This window comes from Vipera ursinii (assembly GCF_947247035.1).
Source record: "Vipera ursinii genome assembly, chromosome: 4".
Lineage (NCBI taxonomy): Eukaryota > Metazoa > Chordata > Lepidosauria > Squamata > Viperidae > Vipera > Vipera ursinii.
In genome coordinates this window covers 38,235,566-38,255,218 of record NC_139514.1, presented here as the reverse complement: position 1 = coordinate 38,255,218, position 19,653 = coordinate 38,235,566, and the positions used below count along the sequence as shown (strand labels likewise).

At 34.6% G+C, this 19,653-nt stretch overlaps 1 protein-coding gene across 1 annotated transcript in view; it reads right to left on the bottom strand.

Moving 5' to 3' along the window:
* Positions 1–19,653, bottom strand: part of EPHA6 (EPH receptor A6) — a gene marked incomplete at both ends in the record, with an annotated part of 451,179 nt that overhangs the window by 136,944 nt on the left and 294,582 nt on the right. The window contains 3 exons of the mRNA XM_083361258.1: positions 2,417–2,579; positions 2,930–2,977; positions 16,424–16,548. Coding sequence (XP_083217384.1) covers positions 2,417–2,579; positions 2,930–2,977; positions 16,424–16,548 — 336 coding nt within the window. The remainder of the gene's footprint in view (positions 1–2,416; positions 2,580–2,929; positions 2,978–16,423; positions 16,549–19,653) is intronic.

The window sequence follows — 19,653 nt, the reverse complement described above, 5'->3', positions numbered from 1 at the left end:
TTGACAAGTAAGATATCTTTTCTATTTCCAGTATTATTGCTGCATCTTCTAATTCTTCATTTGTCTGTCTGTTAATTCCTTCCTTTAGGTCCTCCATCTTTGGATCTGCTTCCTCTAATTTCTCTTCTATTTTCTGGGTTACTGGTTCCTTCTTTGTAGTCATTTTCTGAATTTGTAAGTTTAGATTAGAAAGTTGTTCTTTTATCTCCTTTGCATTATTTTTAGTCTAATCATGAGATAAGACAATTGTCTCTTGTATTGATTTCAACATAGAAAAAAATTCTTTCTGAGATTCATCAGCATTTTCTTGTTGGTATGTGAAGCTGTGGGTTTTAGAGAAAAATGATAGAGATGTTTTTTACCATTTAAGACTATCAGTCCTTTCTTAAGCCTCCCCTAAACAAATATAAGCAAAGTCCATGTTTTTCTGTTCAATGAAAAACATATCCATTCTGTCCAGTGAGAAAGGAGACAATTAAAAGTTATTCATCAATCCAAAGTTTATAATCCAAAGTGTTCCATCACCTCAATCAGTCATGCCTGTTTCTTCTACAGGGGAATAGTTCCATGACACAGCTCTAAAAGTCAGTTAGTATTTATATTCATAATCCAAAAAGCCAATTTCAAAGTAGTTTATTGTCTCTGCCAAGGAGATAAGCAGCACAAGAGGCTTTTTTTTCCTTCTCCAGCTGCAGTCTTCAAAAGTGAAAGTTTCCAGGGACACCCAAGGTCTTATCTGAGTTTGGACTCCACATCAAATTTCCTTTAAGCATAATAAATTGTAGTGCCATTAGATGTTGTTAACGCCTTCTTCCAGCTTCAAACTTATATTGCAAGCTTTTCAAGTCTCTTTTCTAAAAAAGTCTCAAAAGCACTTTTAGTCTCCAAATTTCAAAGCTATATATCTATATTGATTCCAAATTAATCTTACAATTTTCTCCATTTCCCCCCAAGCAGATTGGCGCTTTTTTTTTCCTGAGGAAATTCCATTTCCCTCTCTCATTGGGAGGATTCTTTGCTTTGGGCTTTTTTTCCAGGAAAAAGTCGTAAAGTTAAAGAGAGGATAGAGTCTCACCCAGTTTCATCCACATTGTTCAAAAGTTGCTCATTAGTGCTTATTTCCTTTGGTTTTCAGCAGCTTCTGACTGGCTACATGAATGTAGCCAGTCTTTCCTCCGCCAGTTTGGAGGACTTCCTCAGATCAACCAGAAGGGCTGCTACCCCTCTGTAATCATCCTCCTTCGTCACCTGTCCGGGGTGACATTTGACCCTTTTAAGGGTCCCCAGTGGGACAAAATCGAACGCAGAAGATGGAGCCCCATCTTCCTGCACTTGTTATGCTGTGACATTAAATCAGAAGTCAGGAAAGTTTTCTTAACATTCAGAAAATTGTGACTTTGTTTTAATTTATTTGGTAAAGCTCAGCTTTGGTCAATGATTATTGTATATTCCTATTCAAGAGTAAAACATATAAAATTTCCAGTAGATTTACACAATCCACAATAGCAACAACAACAGGAATAGCAATAACACTTGACTTGTATACCACTCCATAGTGCTTTATAGTGCTCTTTGAGTGGTTTACAGAACCAGCATATTGCCCCCAACAATCTGGGGCATATTGCCCCCAACATCAGAAGAATGAAAGGCTGAGTCAACTTTGAGTCTCACCAGGAATGAACTCTAGGTTGTGGACAGAGTTGCCCTGCATTCTAAACACTGTGCCACCAAACTACCAATCAGTGATAGTTTGTCAAAGATGATGGATTTCTAATTATGATGAACTTCAAAAACAAACCAACAAAAATAACCTAATAAAATCCATGGGAAGAAATAAAGTAACCAAAGCTTTCTTAAAGAATTATTTCATCCTAAGGTCATTCCCACAGGTGCTAGAAGGAGGAGCAAGAAGTGTCACAGAGCCCGCCAATTGCTTTCATTGGGTAGCATGATCAATAGCTTAGTAGAGGGGAGGGGAATGTTTCATCTAGTTTACATTGAATCCCTGGAGGAGGGTTTAGAGTTGGTTTCACTTTTGACCATGCTGATATTATGTATCCAATAAACATATGCTTTGAGGAAACTTGAAGCCTCAGAGCTTTTTTTTTGGTCTCATCAGTTGTAACCTTGACAATGAGTAGTCAATAAATTGGTTAGTTAGTTAGTTAGTTAGATAAATAGATAAGATTAAAGCTCAGGACTTAATCTGCACATTTAAAGGACATGTTTCAAATCAAACTCAACCACTAACATCTTGGGATCTGAGTGATAAATAAACTCATGTGAATACATACAGACATAAACATTTTCAATCAGTAATTCAGTTTAGACCTAATATTCCTAATGGCTAGCTTGTAACATCAGACACTAATTCTGTCAGTTATACAAGGATTTGGGGTCTTTGATTGAGACTTACTTTCATCTCCAGTTTCAAATTCAAACTTCTGACTGTAGCCACTGTATCCTGTTGCAGTCCTGAGTCTGATATGAAATATGTACTTGGTGGCTGGTTTGAGACCTGTGACAATGACACTTGGAGCCTTTGACCTTGTGGAAGAATAGCTGAGCTGCTCATTCTCCTGAGGGACAAAGAAGAAAAAATGGCATGTGACATACTAACTACCTTTCAAAACTAAATTTTGTAATTAATGTCAAATTGCATTCATTCAAAGGCTAGAAGCCATCACTATGGGTGTGGGACAGGCTAGGTTTAGCTATATTTTAAGAAATGTCTGCTTCTTATACTTCAAGAGTTGACTAATTGTGAATTCAAGAGTTAGTAATTAGACAACATAATATGAAATTAGTACAAAACTACATTTATAGAAAATGGTGATTATACACTGTAAATCATGGTTATATTTAGATTGCAAATAACTACTAAAACATAATGCATAAATATGGGAGTATTCCAATGTCTGCTACTCACTTCTACCTGCAGGTAGTGCCAAAATGCTGGCACTATCCGTGGGTAGGCCTATGGGTAAAAGAAAGGAAAATTAACTACCCCACTATCACTTCTGGAAGCTGCAAAGGGATCTGGAGAAGGAAAACCTCAAGAGGCTGAAGCTGGACAGACAGAGGAGAATGGTGCTGGAGGGGATCAAGTTATAACTTCCTTGGCTGATCCTGGAGAGCAGAGGGTGACACGTGCCGCTTTAAAACGAGCAAAACAAATAAAAGAACAAGACCAGCAGAAGTTTATGGAACTTTCAAAACGTACTTACAGCGAAGCAGTGGGAGGAGCGCGGCCCAAAGGAGATTGTGGGGCTATTCAAGATGTGCTCCAACAGCTTTGGGATGACATGCATGGCGACTAAATTTCTAACCTGGAACGTTAATGGACTAAATTCACCACAGAAGAGGAAGAAAGTTTTTCAATATTTAAAACAATTCAAGATTGATGTTATATGTTTGCAAGAAATGCATATTAGGGTTATGGACCAAAAGTACTTATCGAACTTAAGGTTGGGCACGCAATTTGTTGCTTCTGCAATGAATAAGAAAAATGGAGTGGTTGTTTATGTTAAAAGTGCTTTAACAGCGGACTTAATTGAAGCAGATAAGCATGGAAGATACGTTATGATAGAGTTGCTGTTAGAAGGTAAAAAGACGCTTTTAGTTGGATTGTATGCTCCTAATCAACAACAAGCTGATTTTTTTAGTTTACTTCACACAAAGCTTACTCAGTTGGATTACAAATCGTTTATTTTTATGGGGGACTGGAATGGTGTTTTGGATGTACAGATGGACAAGGCTGGTTCTTTTAAGCGTGTTCCGAGTCATGCTAGACTGCCTAAATCCTTTTTTGAAATGAAGGATGATTTGGAACTGCGAGATATTTGGCGTGACATACATCTGCATGAAAAGGACTATACTTTTTTTTCTGACAGACATCAATCTTTTTCCAGGATTGATTTTATTTTGCTGACTAATGACTTTTTTTCTAGGATTAAGAAGGTAAAGATATGTGCAAGAACTATTTCTGATCACAGCCCAGTCTGGTTAGAGATTAATAAGGAGAATAGAGATAGGCGCTCGTGGCGTGTAAATGAGAATTTGTTTAGAAACCAGAGAAATGTGGAAGAATGTAAACAGCGGATGAAGGATTTTTTTGAAATTAATATGAATAAGGATACTTCTATGGACATGGTTTGGGATGCTAGCAAGGCCTATATGAGAGGGGTGTTGATATATATGAATAATAAATACAGACGTACTTTGGAAGCCAGAAGGAAAGAATTGGAGAATGAAATTAAGGAAAAAGAAAAGGTTTTGATTTTGAATCCAGCGGATGTGAAGACTAAGGAGGTTATTAAGCTATTAAGAGGACAATTTGATAAACTAATGGCTGACCAAGTGGCAACCAATCTGTGGTTTGCCAGGCATAACACCTTTTGCAATGCTAATAAGCCAGGTAGATGGCTAGCTTACAGACTGAGGAAAAAGCAAAGGGCTTCTAATATAGATAAAATTGAGCATAAGGGAAGGGTTGTGTTTCAACAGGATCTTATTAAGGAAGCCTTTGTGGATTTTTATTCTAAATTATATGCTAAGGAGAAGATTAATGAAAAGAACATTGATATATATTTGGAGAATGCTAGCATCCCGGTTCTTACGCAAGCACAAAAAGATGGGATTAACCAATTGATAACAGAAGAAGAAATTCTTATAGCAATTAAGGAATTGAAGGTGGACAAAGCGCCAGGTACGGATGGTTTGACTGCGGCTTATTACAAAAATTTACAATTAGAGATGATAAAACCGTTAAAGGAACTGTTCCAGAAAATTCAGAGGGGGGGAAAGGTGCCTCCGTCTTGGAAAACTGCTTTTATTTCTTTGATTCCGAAGGAAGACCAAGATGCTACTCAAGTTAAAAATTATAGACCGATATCACTTTTAAATACAGACTATAAGATATTTGCTAAGGTGTTGGCTAATAGACTGATGAGGGTTCTGCAACAGGTGATTCATGGGAACCAAACGGGGTTTATTAGTGGTAGGCAAATGAAAAATAATGTGAGGCATATAGTTGATGTGTTAGAGTTTTTGGAGAGGAACAACCAGATCCCTGCGGCGCTAATTTTTTTAGATGCTGAAAAAGCTTTTGATCAATTGAATTGGCAATTTTTGATGAAAGTTCTAGATAAAATGAATTTTGGGGAAAAATTTTTGCAACCAATTAGGGCATTATATCAAAAACAAACTGCCCGAATAATAGTTAATAATAGCCTGACAGAAGCATGTAATATTGAGAAGGGCACAAGGCAAGGGTGTCCGTTATCGCCCTTGTTATTTGTGTTAACATTGGAGATATTATTGGTTAAAATACGGAATTCGGAAAAAATTAAGGGTATACAAATTAGAGATCAGGATTATAGATTGAGAGCGTTCGCACATGATCTGGTTGTTACAGTGACCCAGCCGGAGAATTCTGTTGTGGACCTGATGGAGATAATAATACAATATGGGAAGGTTTCTGGATTTAAAGTTAATATACAAAAAACTAAAATTCTGGCCAAAAATATGACAGCTTCGCAAAAGGCTCTTTTAGAAGGATTAACTGGATTTGAGATTGTTAAAAGGGTCAAATATTTGGAGGTGCTTCTGTCGCCCTCTAATACAAAGTTATATAAAAATAACTATGAAAAATTATGGGGGAAAATTCAAAAAGAAATGGAGAGTTGGGAAAAATTGCAATTGTCTTTGTTGGGGCGAATCGCAGCAGTGAAAATGAATGTCCTGCCTAAATTTTTATTTTTATTTCAAATGATACCGGTTCTTAAGAAAGATTCTAATCTGGAGGAATGGCAGCGAGGTATCAATAAATTTGTTTGGGCAGGGAAAAGGCCACGACTTAAACTTAAGATTATGCAGGATACTCGTGAAAGAGGTGGTCTTAAAATGCCCAATCTTAAATTATATTATGAAGCTGCTGCGTTAGCAGGAATAAGTGATTGGATTAATTTGACACAAGAGAGATTATTAAATCTTGAGGGCCACGACTTGTTGTTTGGCTGGCATGCATACTTGTTATATGATAAGAAGGTAGATAATGTGTTTAGAGTGCATATTTTAAGACAGGCATTGTTGAGAGTTTGGAAGAAGTATAGACATAAGTTAGACTGTAAGATACCATTGTGGGCAATCCCAAAACACGCAATAGAAAATATAAATGTTGGTTTTAAACATGATGTGACTACGTATAAGGAGATTTTAAGCTTGGAAAGAAATGTCTGGTGTCTGAAACCATACAGTTTCTTTCGAGATGAGAAGATTGTCCAAACTTGGTTTCAATATATTCAGCTACGGGCCAGGTGGAAAGAAGATCAGAAAATTGGTTTTACAATGACTGATGAAAATCTGATAAAGCAAATTAGAAATCAGGGTCCAGCACATATTAAACGGATATATCTTGCATTGATAGAAATTGACTCAGAAACAGAACTTGTTAAAGATTGTATGATTAAATGGGCCCAAAACATCCAAGAAGTTATTACAATGGACACGTGGGAAAGGATTTGGGTGAGGAACGTAAAATTTACACAAGCTCAAAATTTAAGAGAGAACTTTTATAAAATGTTTTACAGGTGGCATTTAGATCCTAAAAAGCTTGCAAGTATGTATCCGAATTATCAGCCTAAATGCTGGAGGTGCGGTGACGAAGATGCAACATATTTTCACATATGGTGGACTTGTAAAAAGGTTAAGGCTTTTTGGATAAAAATTTGGTGGAATATGCAGAAGATTTTTAAGCAAAGGATAAAGTTTTGTCCGCAACTTTTTTTGTTGGGAATAATTACAGATGCTACAGTTGTGGACACTAAGTTGATGCTGAATTTAATTACGGCAGCAAGACTCTTAATAGGTCAGTATTGGAAGAAGGAGGAACTGCCGACTATAGAAGAATGGACTTTAAAGGTTTCTGACCTGGCAGAGATGGCAAAGATTTCGGCTTATTTGAAAGATCACTCGCAAGAACGTTATATTATGGAGTGGAGAAAATGGATTGAGTATATCCAGAACAAATATGGGACTAAAAAGTTTCATGTAGCATTTGAATAAGTCTTCCTTTCTTTTCTCTTTTTTTCTCTTTTTTTAATATATTTTATATTAATAGTGTTTGTAGTTATCCTATATGAGCTAGAGAGTGATAGATTTTAGAGTTTATGGTTGTTAGCATATGGATGTTTATGATTGTTTTTTTTTTGTTTTTTATACCTTGTACTTAGCTCTGGGAAGTCGGGGGGGAGGGGAGGGGGGGGAGGGGTAGGGAGGGAGGGATAGGGGAGGGGTAGGGGGGACTGTTAAAGATAAAATGTATGATAAAACTTTTCAATAAAAAAAAGAAAGGAAAATTAACTCTGTATTTTTGCTTGTAACTCTGAAATGGGGTTATTATCTTCTTAGATTGGAAATGTGTTCTTATGCATAGAATTATCTTGCAGATTTATATTTTATTATTGAAGTAGCACTGGTAATGAACTCTCTAGGGTAAACTAAAAGCATGTGTATTTTTCATAGGTTATAATAGATTCCCTTCAAAATAAGTGTATTCTTGAGTGAAATTATTTTTAGAGGTATTCCAATCATTACCACTGTTGCAAGATGGATAGGAATAGCAGTGTTTTGTGACTCTTTGAAAATTTCTTTGATTCCTCTTTTGTTCTGCTCTAAGCATGTGAGTTTGAAAAAAATGTTTCTATACATGTTATTTGGTAACAACTCAAACTACATCATTTTTTGAGTTTGTGAGGCTCGAGGGATAAAAGATATGGCAAAGCAATTTACATGCTTAATAACAGTAGCTATATTTTTCCAGTTCATTACATAATTGCATTTTTAATTTTTTTTAAAATATTTTAATATTTTTTTAAAATATTTTTCAGCCTTACCTTAACTTCAGTCTGATAAGTAAATCATTATTATGCTTAGAAAAGAAATTGTCATATAATCAATAACTAAGTGCTACCATTTACATTTCAGTTTTCAGAAGTCTCAGGGCAACCTAGGGAATTCTGGAAGATGAATAATAAAATATCAAGAAGTACCCACTGTGACAAAGCATAAATATAGGGTATTAATTAGGAAAAGGCATTTTATGTCTGATGTTTTATATTAGATTTAATAATGAATTCTAAAAAAAACCTCTAGAAAAAAGGAACCCTCCTCCCACTAAGGAATTCTGTTGTATTAGCACTGCAGGTTTGAAATATGAAGCTCTGTAAATAAAATTGGCCAAACTGTCTCTAATCTTATGCAACTAAAGTGAAGATATTTATAGCATGGCAAAGTTTTTCATGCTGCTCCAGAGAAGCAGTGCATTATCGCTATCTTAGCAGTATGTAACAATTGCTATATGATTAAGTTGGTGTGTTCAGGGAAAATGAAGCACTGGGGAAAATATTAAATGATCAATCATGTTCATAATTCAAAAGAGGATAGACAGTTAAAAAAATCCCTGTCCTACAGGGTATCTTTGTTTTGCTATTTATTTTTAATGAAGTCTCCAGCATATTATTACATTTTGCAATAGCAATCCATCGGTAAACTGAACAAGGAAAATATGAAATATTTATGCACTTATAAAGAGAGTATACAAACCAGAACATAATAGTATGCTATTCCCCAAAAAGCAATTACATTTTGCCTGCTCAACAAGTGCTAAGCTTATAGTATCACTGAAAAGGCAACCAGACTCTTAAAGTTCATAATCTTGTAGTGAAAGAGAATGTGGTTCCAATACCACTGATCCTTCAAAACCCAACGTAATATCTATTTCCTACCTTGCAAAGCAGTAGGGAAAAAAAATTAGCTGACACCCTAAGAAAGTCTCATTTTGTTGACAGATACTGGGTCCAATCTTTAATCTTTAAGAGTCTTGGTGGAGCAGTGGGCTAATGCCTCCTTAAGTAACACCAGCTGCCTGAAATTAGTGCAGGTTCGCATCCCACCAGGCTCAAGGTTGACTCAGCCTTCCATCCTTCCGAGGTAGGTAAAATGAGGACCCAGATTGTTGGGTGCAATTAAGCTGACTTTGTAATAATGCCACTTGGGGTGTGTGTGAAAGCCCTAATAAGCAGGCATATACATAGAATGAAGGCTACTGCTAAGCTTGTAAGCCGCCCTGAGTCTTCGGAGAAGGGCGGGATATAAATGGAATTAAAATAAAAAATAAAAAAAATAAAAAAAATCAAAATCAAAGAAAATAATAAAGCTTTCTAGCATGGGGGTCCCAACCCCCAGTTCATGGACCGGTATAGGGCCACGGCATGCCAGCAATCAGTCCACACAAACAAGCAAAGCCCCATCTGTGGGATGCAGGCAGCACACAAAACCATGCATCCTGTGATCTGCAGAAAAATCTCTTTCTATGGAACTTGTCCCTGTTGCCCAAAAGGTTGGGCACCTCTGCTCTAGCAAGTATCCAGACTGATTGCATAACTGAAATTCTTTCACTTTATTGCTTTCATTTTACTTATTAAAATAGGTCTATTAAGCTCTACTGGGCTTGAAAGTCCATTTTGTCTTAAATACCCTGAAAGAGTTAAGATTAAATAAAGAAACAACAAAAGGGAAATAAAAAAAGAAAAACATATAACATTTCACTTCAACACTCTGATTACCATAATATTTCATAATATGCTCAATATATCCTGTGGAATCCCGTCAGCCTCACTTCTACATTTAAACAAAATGAAAGCAACTCCATTGGTCCTTCTTCAATACGATGACAGTGGGAAACATGACTCATCGAAAGAGAACACTATCAATCCATGCAGTTAAGAGTGAACATGTACTTTCCAAGGTCATTGTAATTTTAACAGTCATTATGTGACCAGTCATATGTTGAGGAATATATATAGTTAGAAAGCTAAGTGGTATGATGCAGCACATAGATAACCGTTTTTCCTTGCAGGGAAAATACATATGAAAGAGAGTAAAATAGTGGAATTCCAACAGAATACTCCCACATGTAATTTTTTTCTGATTCATGTGGCCTGTATTTCAGGATTTAAACTATGTATTTTTCCTTTTTGATGATCCAATTCTTTTCCATAGAGGCCAACTGGCTCTTCACATACTTAAATGAGCATGTATTCTTGGAGATCTCTAAACAAAACAGTTTGTATTCACTTAACTGATAAGGGGTTGAGAGTAGAGCTTACTTTAGATTTTCATAGGAATCGTATTGTAGGAGAAGATAGGGCCACAGACGGTCAATAACCATATTAGATAATATGCTGACATTAACAGGTGGAGAAGGTTGGAAGGGGGGAGGTTGGAAATACAAATGGTGCTTGATACCTAAAATGACTGAAATGAACTTAGCAAGTGGCTGTTAAAATTGGTCTGTTGATTTTAATAATAATAATCAGTCTGAGTCAGATTAGGTTTTGGGAAAATTAAACAAGACTATATTGACGAGACTATATTCATTAGCTACTTGAAGGGATGAAAAGGACATAAAGAAAATAAACACAAATAATAAATTACAGTTTTGAGGTAGCTTTCCTCTTTATTTACCTTTGCTTTACTTTTCCAAATTCTGAATATGATTGAGTGTCATTATTGCTTAGAAAATGAGTGTTTTTTCTCTTCCTGTCTGTCTGTCTGTCTCTCTCCACAGCTGACAAAGTGAGAAAGAGCCTGTGGCCTAGAGATCAACACAGCTGCCTAACGTGCAAGTAGCCCAGGTTTGAATCTCAGAAGGTTGTGGCTGGCTGATGAGAGCTAATCAGTAAGATGAATGTCTATATCTGCTAATACGGTTTCACTACAATAAATTATTTAATATGGATATTCCACATATTTTTTTCCAGCAATATTTTTTTTACAAATAAGGTTATCCTATTTTAACTAAAGAGTTTGTGTTCCTTAGATTTTGTGTTCCTCAGAGTTTGATGATTTATTTTAAATAGTAAAGTTGGTTGCAGTGTATAGAGATCCAAATAGATCTAACATCCCTTCTTTATACTTATAAGTAAATAATATAGAAAATAAGTTTTGTTCCTTGAAATTACTGAATATGTATCTTTCTTTTGAAAATTCCATCCAGAGCTTTAGCATAACTAACTGCCAGAGGATGATGGATTAGTAATACATATAACTGAGTAGGGTCAACTGCAGTTTAATAATATTATAACTGAATTATATATCAGGAAGAAGAAAGAAGACAAAAGGCAAAATGAACATAAATGAGAATGGAAACAAATAGACTGCAGGTGGTGCTTCTAGCTTACCATAATTAACAGAACAAGCATTTGTCATAACAAAAACATTAAAAAGATATATTAAAGTTTAGATTTTAATTTGAAGGAAGTTTGGAAAGGATTATAAGGTCTTACAAGGTTCTATAGGATGGAAAGATAAGATTTAGAAGAAATTAGTATAGCTGAAATGGAAATAGCTGAGGTGGAAATATACCTTGTAAAATACTAAAATGGCTCAAATATTGATTACTCCTTTTCAGCTGTATATATATCACTCCATTAATGCCAATTTTCCTACATGAAAGCTTTGGAATCAATATGTCAAATACTAAGTTGTGCATGTTTATGAAATTGCTCCCAAATAATAGAAGTTATGTCATTAATCCCAATTCCCAATGTGGCAGAGCAGTGAAATGAACAAAAGGAGACAAAGCAATCCTGAAGATAATGACAAACAGTTCCTATAAAATGCTCAAAACACTGCAAGTACTGTTTTAAGATCTTTCACATTAATTATCTAGGTAATCTCTGGACTTATAAATCTGAAGTGAATTTTTTTCCATTGGATTTAAGCCTACCTGTCTGAATTAAACGGGTTATAAACAAACATTTATTATATGGCAATAGGACTTGAAATCTTTTCTGTAAGCTACTACTATTATGTTTTTCCATAGTAAATTATCTTTCACTATAGATTTATTGAATAGCCCCACAGTTCAGTGACTGGAGATAATAGCTTCTAAAATTAGAAAGCTTCCCCAGTATTTCTATAAATTGTATTACCTTGGGGGTAAAACAGCTACGGGAAGTTTCACCTCCTCTAGGATAAAAGACACATTAAAGGGTATTATTTTATTTGAAAACAAATTAGGAAGCCAATCCTTCATACTGTGGAAAAGCAATGAGAACTGCCAAAACAAGAATTAAGGCATATTTATCATTTTCTGCTCAGATGGTGAAACTGAGTCTTTTTATCTGCCATATTTTATTATTTTCCAAGAGCATGAATTGGACTTAATTTACACTACAGTTAATGTTACAAGATACTCTACAAACCACCAAGAGCACTATAAAATTAAATCAAGAGAGCAACTAATGGCAGGGGGATATAGTTGTCAATGGTTTTCTCAATTATAGTTATCAGAAAGATTCAAAACAGGTAAAAATAATTATGGTATGGAGCAAAGTAAGACAGAATCTGAAGTACAATTGTGTATCAATTATGAACATGCAATTGCTAAAATGTGCAAATATCATCTTCAAATTCAAATTCAAATCCATGGCTTATTTTAAATTTAATTATTTTTGAAAAAGGCATCTCAATCAGTGGTAGAATTCAAATATGTGAACAACCAGTTCTCTGTGTGAATGCTGCTTCCAGAAGTCCATTCTGGGCCTAGGCAACAAAAAATTAGCTACCGGTTCTGCCGAACTGGTATGAACTGGCTGAATCCCACCACTGATCTCAGTGAATGATAGCTGGATATTGACATTTCAACATGCCATAACTTTAGTAGCGTAGTTCATTCTAGATAATGATAAGGGCTAAGTTAGCTGCTGTGCAGGGGAATAGAATAAATAGAATGTGACTCACTTGTATATTTAAACAAAATGAAAGGTCGGTTGGACCTTCCTCAATGCAATGTCAGTCGGAAACATGACTCACTGAAAGACAACAATCTATGCAGATAAGAGTGAAAATATACTTTTCTTAACAAATTTGGAGCTAATGTAGAAGTAGGTGACTGAAACTGATGTAAATTATCTGTTTATTTCAGTCATCTCTGCATATAGTATGTCCAAATTTCAGATGTCTATAGTTTCATGTAGAAGCTGATTCATGAAATTACATATTAGAAATAACTGAAAATCTTGAAAAAACAAGAATTACATTTTAGTTTCATGTGCTTGAGTGATATTGTCTAACTACTTATCCATCTATCCATCCTGTTGGGCCATCTAATTGGAACACTTATCAATGCTGAACATGAGCAATCCAAACAGTTAATGTTTCTGCACATTGTAAACATATCACACCATGGTGTGTCCTTTGTCCACCTTGCCTCATCTTAGAAGAAACATATAGTTTCTTGTGTAGCTCACAACAGACTCCCAATCCTCACTTATTTATACCAGGTTTAAAAATGCTATGATTGAAGTAAGCAGAGAATATTCAATTCAGGCTACACTAGGGCATATTTATCTCATTACCACTATTTTGTTCTTCATAATAGTGACTCTTCATACCATCCATAAATATCTTTGCAAGATATTTGTCTGTCCCACAATAATGATATTCACTTGGCAGAATTCAACATCCTTGAATTGTTGAAGGATGTTGATTTAGAGAAGATTTTCGCTAGATCTTTTATTTTCTCTTTTCTAGAATACCATTGTATGTAAAAACTTTGAGATACAATATACAACTGCTCACCAAACTGTAGGCAAAATCACCAAAAACTCTCTGGAACCTGGGTGTAACCATTAGGTCACTTAGAAATGCAATTCTAATCTGTCCTCTACACTGAGTGAGATTTAGGGGGTCAACAATATGCAGTGTAATATTAAGTCATTTGTGATTTTCTCCATCAAATCTTTTTTTAAAACTAGTATTTATGATACCACTATGGTTATTACTCTTTAATGAGATAATTCTGCTCCTGAAGGGTCTGGTTTTTCTGGTCTGACATATCAGAAGAACACAACATTACATTCAATATTCATAAGCATACTATACAGAATGTAACAAAAATGGATGTATTCAGCCTCTTCCACATTTATACCAGGGGTGTCAAACTGCCGGCCCGCAGGCCGGATGCGTCATGGCAAAACTGCACCCACCTCATTGCCGGCAGTGGAAAAAAAGTTGTGATATGTCATAACACGTTACGTGACATTGCAAGTTTGACACCCCTGATTTATACTAATTGGTAAAGTCTACAATGATTATGGCATTATATTTTGTTAACTGGGCTTAGTTGGGTTGTAAATTTGCACAGTGGGCAAATGACTATGTTTTCTTAATAAAACAAAAAGTTTTGACTTGAAAAAGCAAGGCAATAATGTATATCTCTTTGTCCTTCATTTATTATTTTTAACACCCAATATTATTCATATGAGACAAACAAACCTAAATTTGTATAAATATTTTCCATATCTATATTCTTAGCAGAAGCAAATTTTCTTTTATAACTTTTTAATATTATATACTACATCATTTTTCTGTCTTCTTCACTAACTTTCTATTTGCATAATTGGGTCCATGAGAGTGTGTTGAAAAGTTCTAGACTGAATAGTATTTCAAAAATAATTAACACATTTGCTTTTTGTACATTGCTATATGTAGCCAAGTGTCTGACTACATATTTTTCTAGATTTTTCTTTCAGCATAATAAAGATTTATATATGTGCATGTAGCTTATATTAACAAGTACAGATTTTGCTGGTGTAATAAACTGCATTGTGAATTCATGAGTATTAAGTAATGGAAATCTATATTTATACAACAATATGTCTGACATTATTTCATTTCTAATTTGCTTGAATAAACTTGAAAGGACATGATATCTACCACTGACAAAAAGCAAGGTATTTCTATGCAGAAATCTTTTCATTTTAAGTCACTGATTAAGATACATTTGGTTTATACAGTCACTGAAAATATAAGATTTATTTATTTATTTGTTTATATTTCATGTTTCTAGATTGAACATCTTCCTCAAAGAGATGTTGTCAACTGAGCCAAATATCTACTATAACTTACATACATTTATCAGCAGCAGATAGTATTCCTCCAAAAGATTATAACACTAATAACTGCTCAGAAGAAATACAAAAGGATAGTCTGTTAACTGAACTGCTCTAAGAAAAGTGGGAAGAACACTTCAAAATCATTAGCTACATACTGGGCTTATGTTTCAAAATGAGCTCAAGAAATGAAAACTTCTATTCCAGCAGCCCCATTGTGGGGATGGGAGAGACTCCTAAGCAATATGACATTATAATGAGGAATAGTTGAGAAAGAAGGACAAGTAAATAGTGAATATCATATTTTCTTGTAGTACATCCTTAACCACACAAAGTTTGGAAATTCTGCCTGACTCTGTAAAACAGCTCTGGGATGAATAGGGGGTCACAGAGGATTGAAGGTGGGAAGAGGAACTAGGAAAATATATTTCCATTGTGTATTTAAGTTCACTTTAAAATGTTTGTAATTTTATGTTTTATTTTATACTGTATTATGTACTCTTAAAACTGTAACCAGCTCAGAATCTTTTTGGAGTCAGGCACCTCAAAATCAAACCATCCCATGCTGTATTTTGATATATATTGGTGTTTACTTCTTGTATTTTTTTTAAAATACTGTTTGCATCATAGACACATAATTAACCTCTATATAATATGTGATCTACTTTTAGATTCAAATTAAATATTTGCATTTATTCAAAACAATAAAAAACAGCAATACTCAAATGTGTTTTACAAAGACTTCCTAAAAACTGATGGTCTCATCCAATAGCTAGCATACACAATCAGCATGGCTGTTTGCTGATATTCTGGGTGTTGTAATGCCAACATAGTTTAGGAAGATTGATGTGTATATATTGTGGACTTTTTCTTCAACATTGGGGTTGAAAAGCAACGATAATGATCAGCACTCTGTGTTTTGTTAGAATTAAAAGACATGTCATATCTCAAAAGCACACCTGTAGTTTTAGCAGTTGGAATGAAAAATTATAATTTAAAATTATTTATATAGTGTGACATATTAATATTATAAATGTCATGTTAACTGATAACAAGTTGTACATAAAACTAATAATTCATTTCCATTACCAGTTTTAAGTGGTTAAGATGCCATTTCTTTTTTCCAAGTGTGTGATATTTTTCACATCATGAAGTCATGGTTGGAACTTTTTACTATTAACTGAGTTCACCACTGAGCAGACCTACTAGAAGCAGGTTGTCAGTTGTACAGCCAAACCAAAGTAAGAATCAGTTTCTTAATGAACAAAATCTAAAATGAAAAAAAAAAAACAACCCTGAAAATATCAGCTGTCTGGAAAGTGGATCTGTCAATTAAAATGCCATTTTTGGAGCATAAAAATAAACAGCTGTAGGCCATACTGTAAGTTGGTGTACAAAAAGGGGGGAAATGTTAGAATAGGAGGCTGATTCAAGGGTTTTATTTTATTGTAGTCAAGACCTACTTTCTCATAGTACTTGATCTCGTAGTCCAGAATGGCTCCATTAGGAAAAGCAGGCTCTTGCCATGAGAGGGCAATGCTGTTTTGAGAAGCCCAGTCCTTCCTGACCATACCTATCAAGGAGGGTGCTGAAAAGGAAAAGGATAACTCCAGGTTAAAGACAACACAGTGTATTTAAACCATCATAAGGAGATAATTTGGAATGATGCTTCATGACTTGATCAACGGATCCCTCTTTGCAAAACTAAATCAGTGGTGTTAGCAGCATGGCACATGAAAGTCAAGATAATGATTGTATGTGAAAAAAGCCCCACCTCTTTGCACACATGTATATCATCAAAATATGTTCATAAGGTGGGCTCTTTCACTTCAGGATGCATAGTATTCTCTGGATATTTTTGACCCCACTGCTCTGCATTAGTAAAACTTAGTACTTTAGATTAGCACTTCTATCAAATCTATCTGTTCCTCATTAAAATCACTATGTCTTTTCCTAGGTGGCTGTCACATGATTGTGGGGAGAAAATGAGTCCGCTTTAAAAAGTTGGAGATAAGTGCTATATTCATAGCTGGTATGCACCAAAGTTTTTTTTTTGAAGCAGATGCACCACTCTAATAAATGTATTATCAAAATTGAATTCACTTAGAAATGTGTTGCAATGGAAACCAATAGATGTCACTAGTGTGGAATGGTTCATATTACAGTGTTTCTTATTTCAGTGACCATAAACATATTAAATATTATCATGTAGGAAGATTTTATAATGAAACTAAAGAGCTACCGCCTCTTCCGGACATTTTTCAAATAATGGTGTGAATTATAATTGTTCATAATACTAACTTTATATATCAGCAACAGCATATGAAAACAACTGATGTAGCAGATGTTATAAAGGACTCAAAATTCCTACAAAGCCTGATCTAGAAATGTGGATTTTATATCAATATCTTCTATACATAGACAATTACATTTCTTTTTTTATAATTACTATGTAAGTAACCATTACACATGATATACACAGAACAAAATAAGAAATAACCAAGTTACTATAGAATGTCTGCCAAATGAAATGAAGATAACCTGTTTATAGTCAACTGCCACACTTTCTAACTTCAAGGCTGCAACTGTCAAAAAGGGATCAGTTAAATTTAGTTAAACAGTATAATTGCTTAATAGATCAGCGATAAGGAGAAATATCCATTGGGGAGTACTGGGAATGAAAATGAAGAAAAACTCTAGACATTTATGAAAAATAGAGAAAATGTTGGAATAAGGGTATGGAGCCTGAAGCTTTCCAGATGCCATTGCCCACCTGCCTCAGCTAGCATGGCCAATGGCCAAGGATAATGGGAACTTGTCAGCAACATATTCAGGATTACTAGTTCCGTTACATGTTTCCATAGTGATCCCTTAGGACAAGCATGTCAAATTCACAACGTCATGTGACGTCTCACAATGTATCACGACTTTCCCCCCATTGCTGGCAATGGGGTGGGTGCGGTTTTGGCGTGATGCATCTGGCCCATGGACCGGCAGTTTGACATGCCTGCTTTAGGATACAAACAAAAAGAAAGCTTGTAACATTGTTCTTTCATGTTTGCTTTTTCTGAAATTTATTTAGTATTATTTATTTTAGTCTATAATATGCATTGTAAAAAGAAATTGATAATACATACAAGTTGCATTTAAGTGTATTTTGCACATGCTACTATTGAATATTACATAACCTGTTGCATTTTAGCACAAATTATGAAATACAAATATTTTAAATACAACATTTGTAACATTATCATGTTTTGTGAAGTATCCATGTTGTCACATGTATTCTGTATGCGATTGAAATAATTTTATTAATGTAACACTACACGCATAGATACATAGACTCTTATTTATTTGCAATTTGTACAAATTCTATTTCTTAAAATATTGGAAACTCCCTTGGATTTACTTCAGAAGTCTGGATGTAAATATTTAAACAAATGGATAAACAGATTTCACAACAAGCTTAGGGAAAATACTTTGAAAGATACACTTTGAAAGGTACTTTAATTATTTTATGCAAATTAATTAGACTAATAATTGTCTAATTTTGTTTTTAATGGGAGATTTTTTTAAAAAAATAGATATATTTAAATAATAAAAACATAGGAATCAATATTAAAAAAACCCAACAACTTCCAGTGCCTCAAACTATACATTATGTACACATACTTCACACAATTACTTTTATTCTCTAGCATGAGATGCTAAAGGCAAGTGTTTCCTTTCTCTTAAATCCTGCAGTCGCAGAAGAAAATATTTCTAGGAAAGGTATGTGGCTGAGAAAGGATTCTGTGAAAACCCAAAGCAACCAATTTTTCTCTGAGGATGTAACTGATTTAAACAAAAGAGATACAGTTGCAGGTTAATATGAAGCACAGCGGTGCAGCTTCCTCTGTTTTATTCTACCTCACTTGGCTAATGTTACCTTCAAAACAACTGTTTGCTAGTAGTAAAGAAGATGACAGAGGTTCTGCAAGAAAGCATTGAATTTTATATAGGTTAAGGCAATTTTTGCAAATGTAATACCTATTTCCATCCAGAATTTAATTGCTTCCTTCCCTTGTCAACAATTCTGATTTTTATTTGTACAAAATAAATAGGATGTCTGTGAGCAAAATAATAATAATAAATGGACACAAATGTAACACTGACAGTCAACCATCACAGACTATTTCAGTTTACTATATCCTGCAATGGCCTCAAACTACTATAAATAAATAATCTTTCAAGGAAGATTTTTGAGAAACTTGAATTTATCAAAACTTTTCATTCTATTCAATTTAGAAATTTCCTTGTATGATTATATTGTGAAGATGTATTTCTATGTTATTATACAGATATTTGGGTGCTTTCTTTAGGAATAAATTGCTTTGACTATCTGATGTAGAGGACTTTAAGAGCCCTTAGTTATCCCCCAATAAATAGTTAATATCTAAGTTGCCATAACACTTTTTTGTTGGTTTTGTAGCACAACTACCCCCATGGAATTTGTTACCTTGCTGTAGCCATCTGCCAGCTCACAGTTCTCCAATTATTTTTTGATAATGCCATCTGGAATTGTCAAAGGCCTTGCCAAAGTCACATTATATATATTGCATTCCCCTTATCCATCAAACCAATTACCCTGTCAAGGAAGGGAATGAGATATGGTTAGTGATATTTCCTGTTCCACTTTCTGAAGGGATGGGGA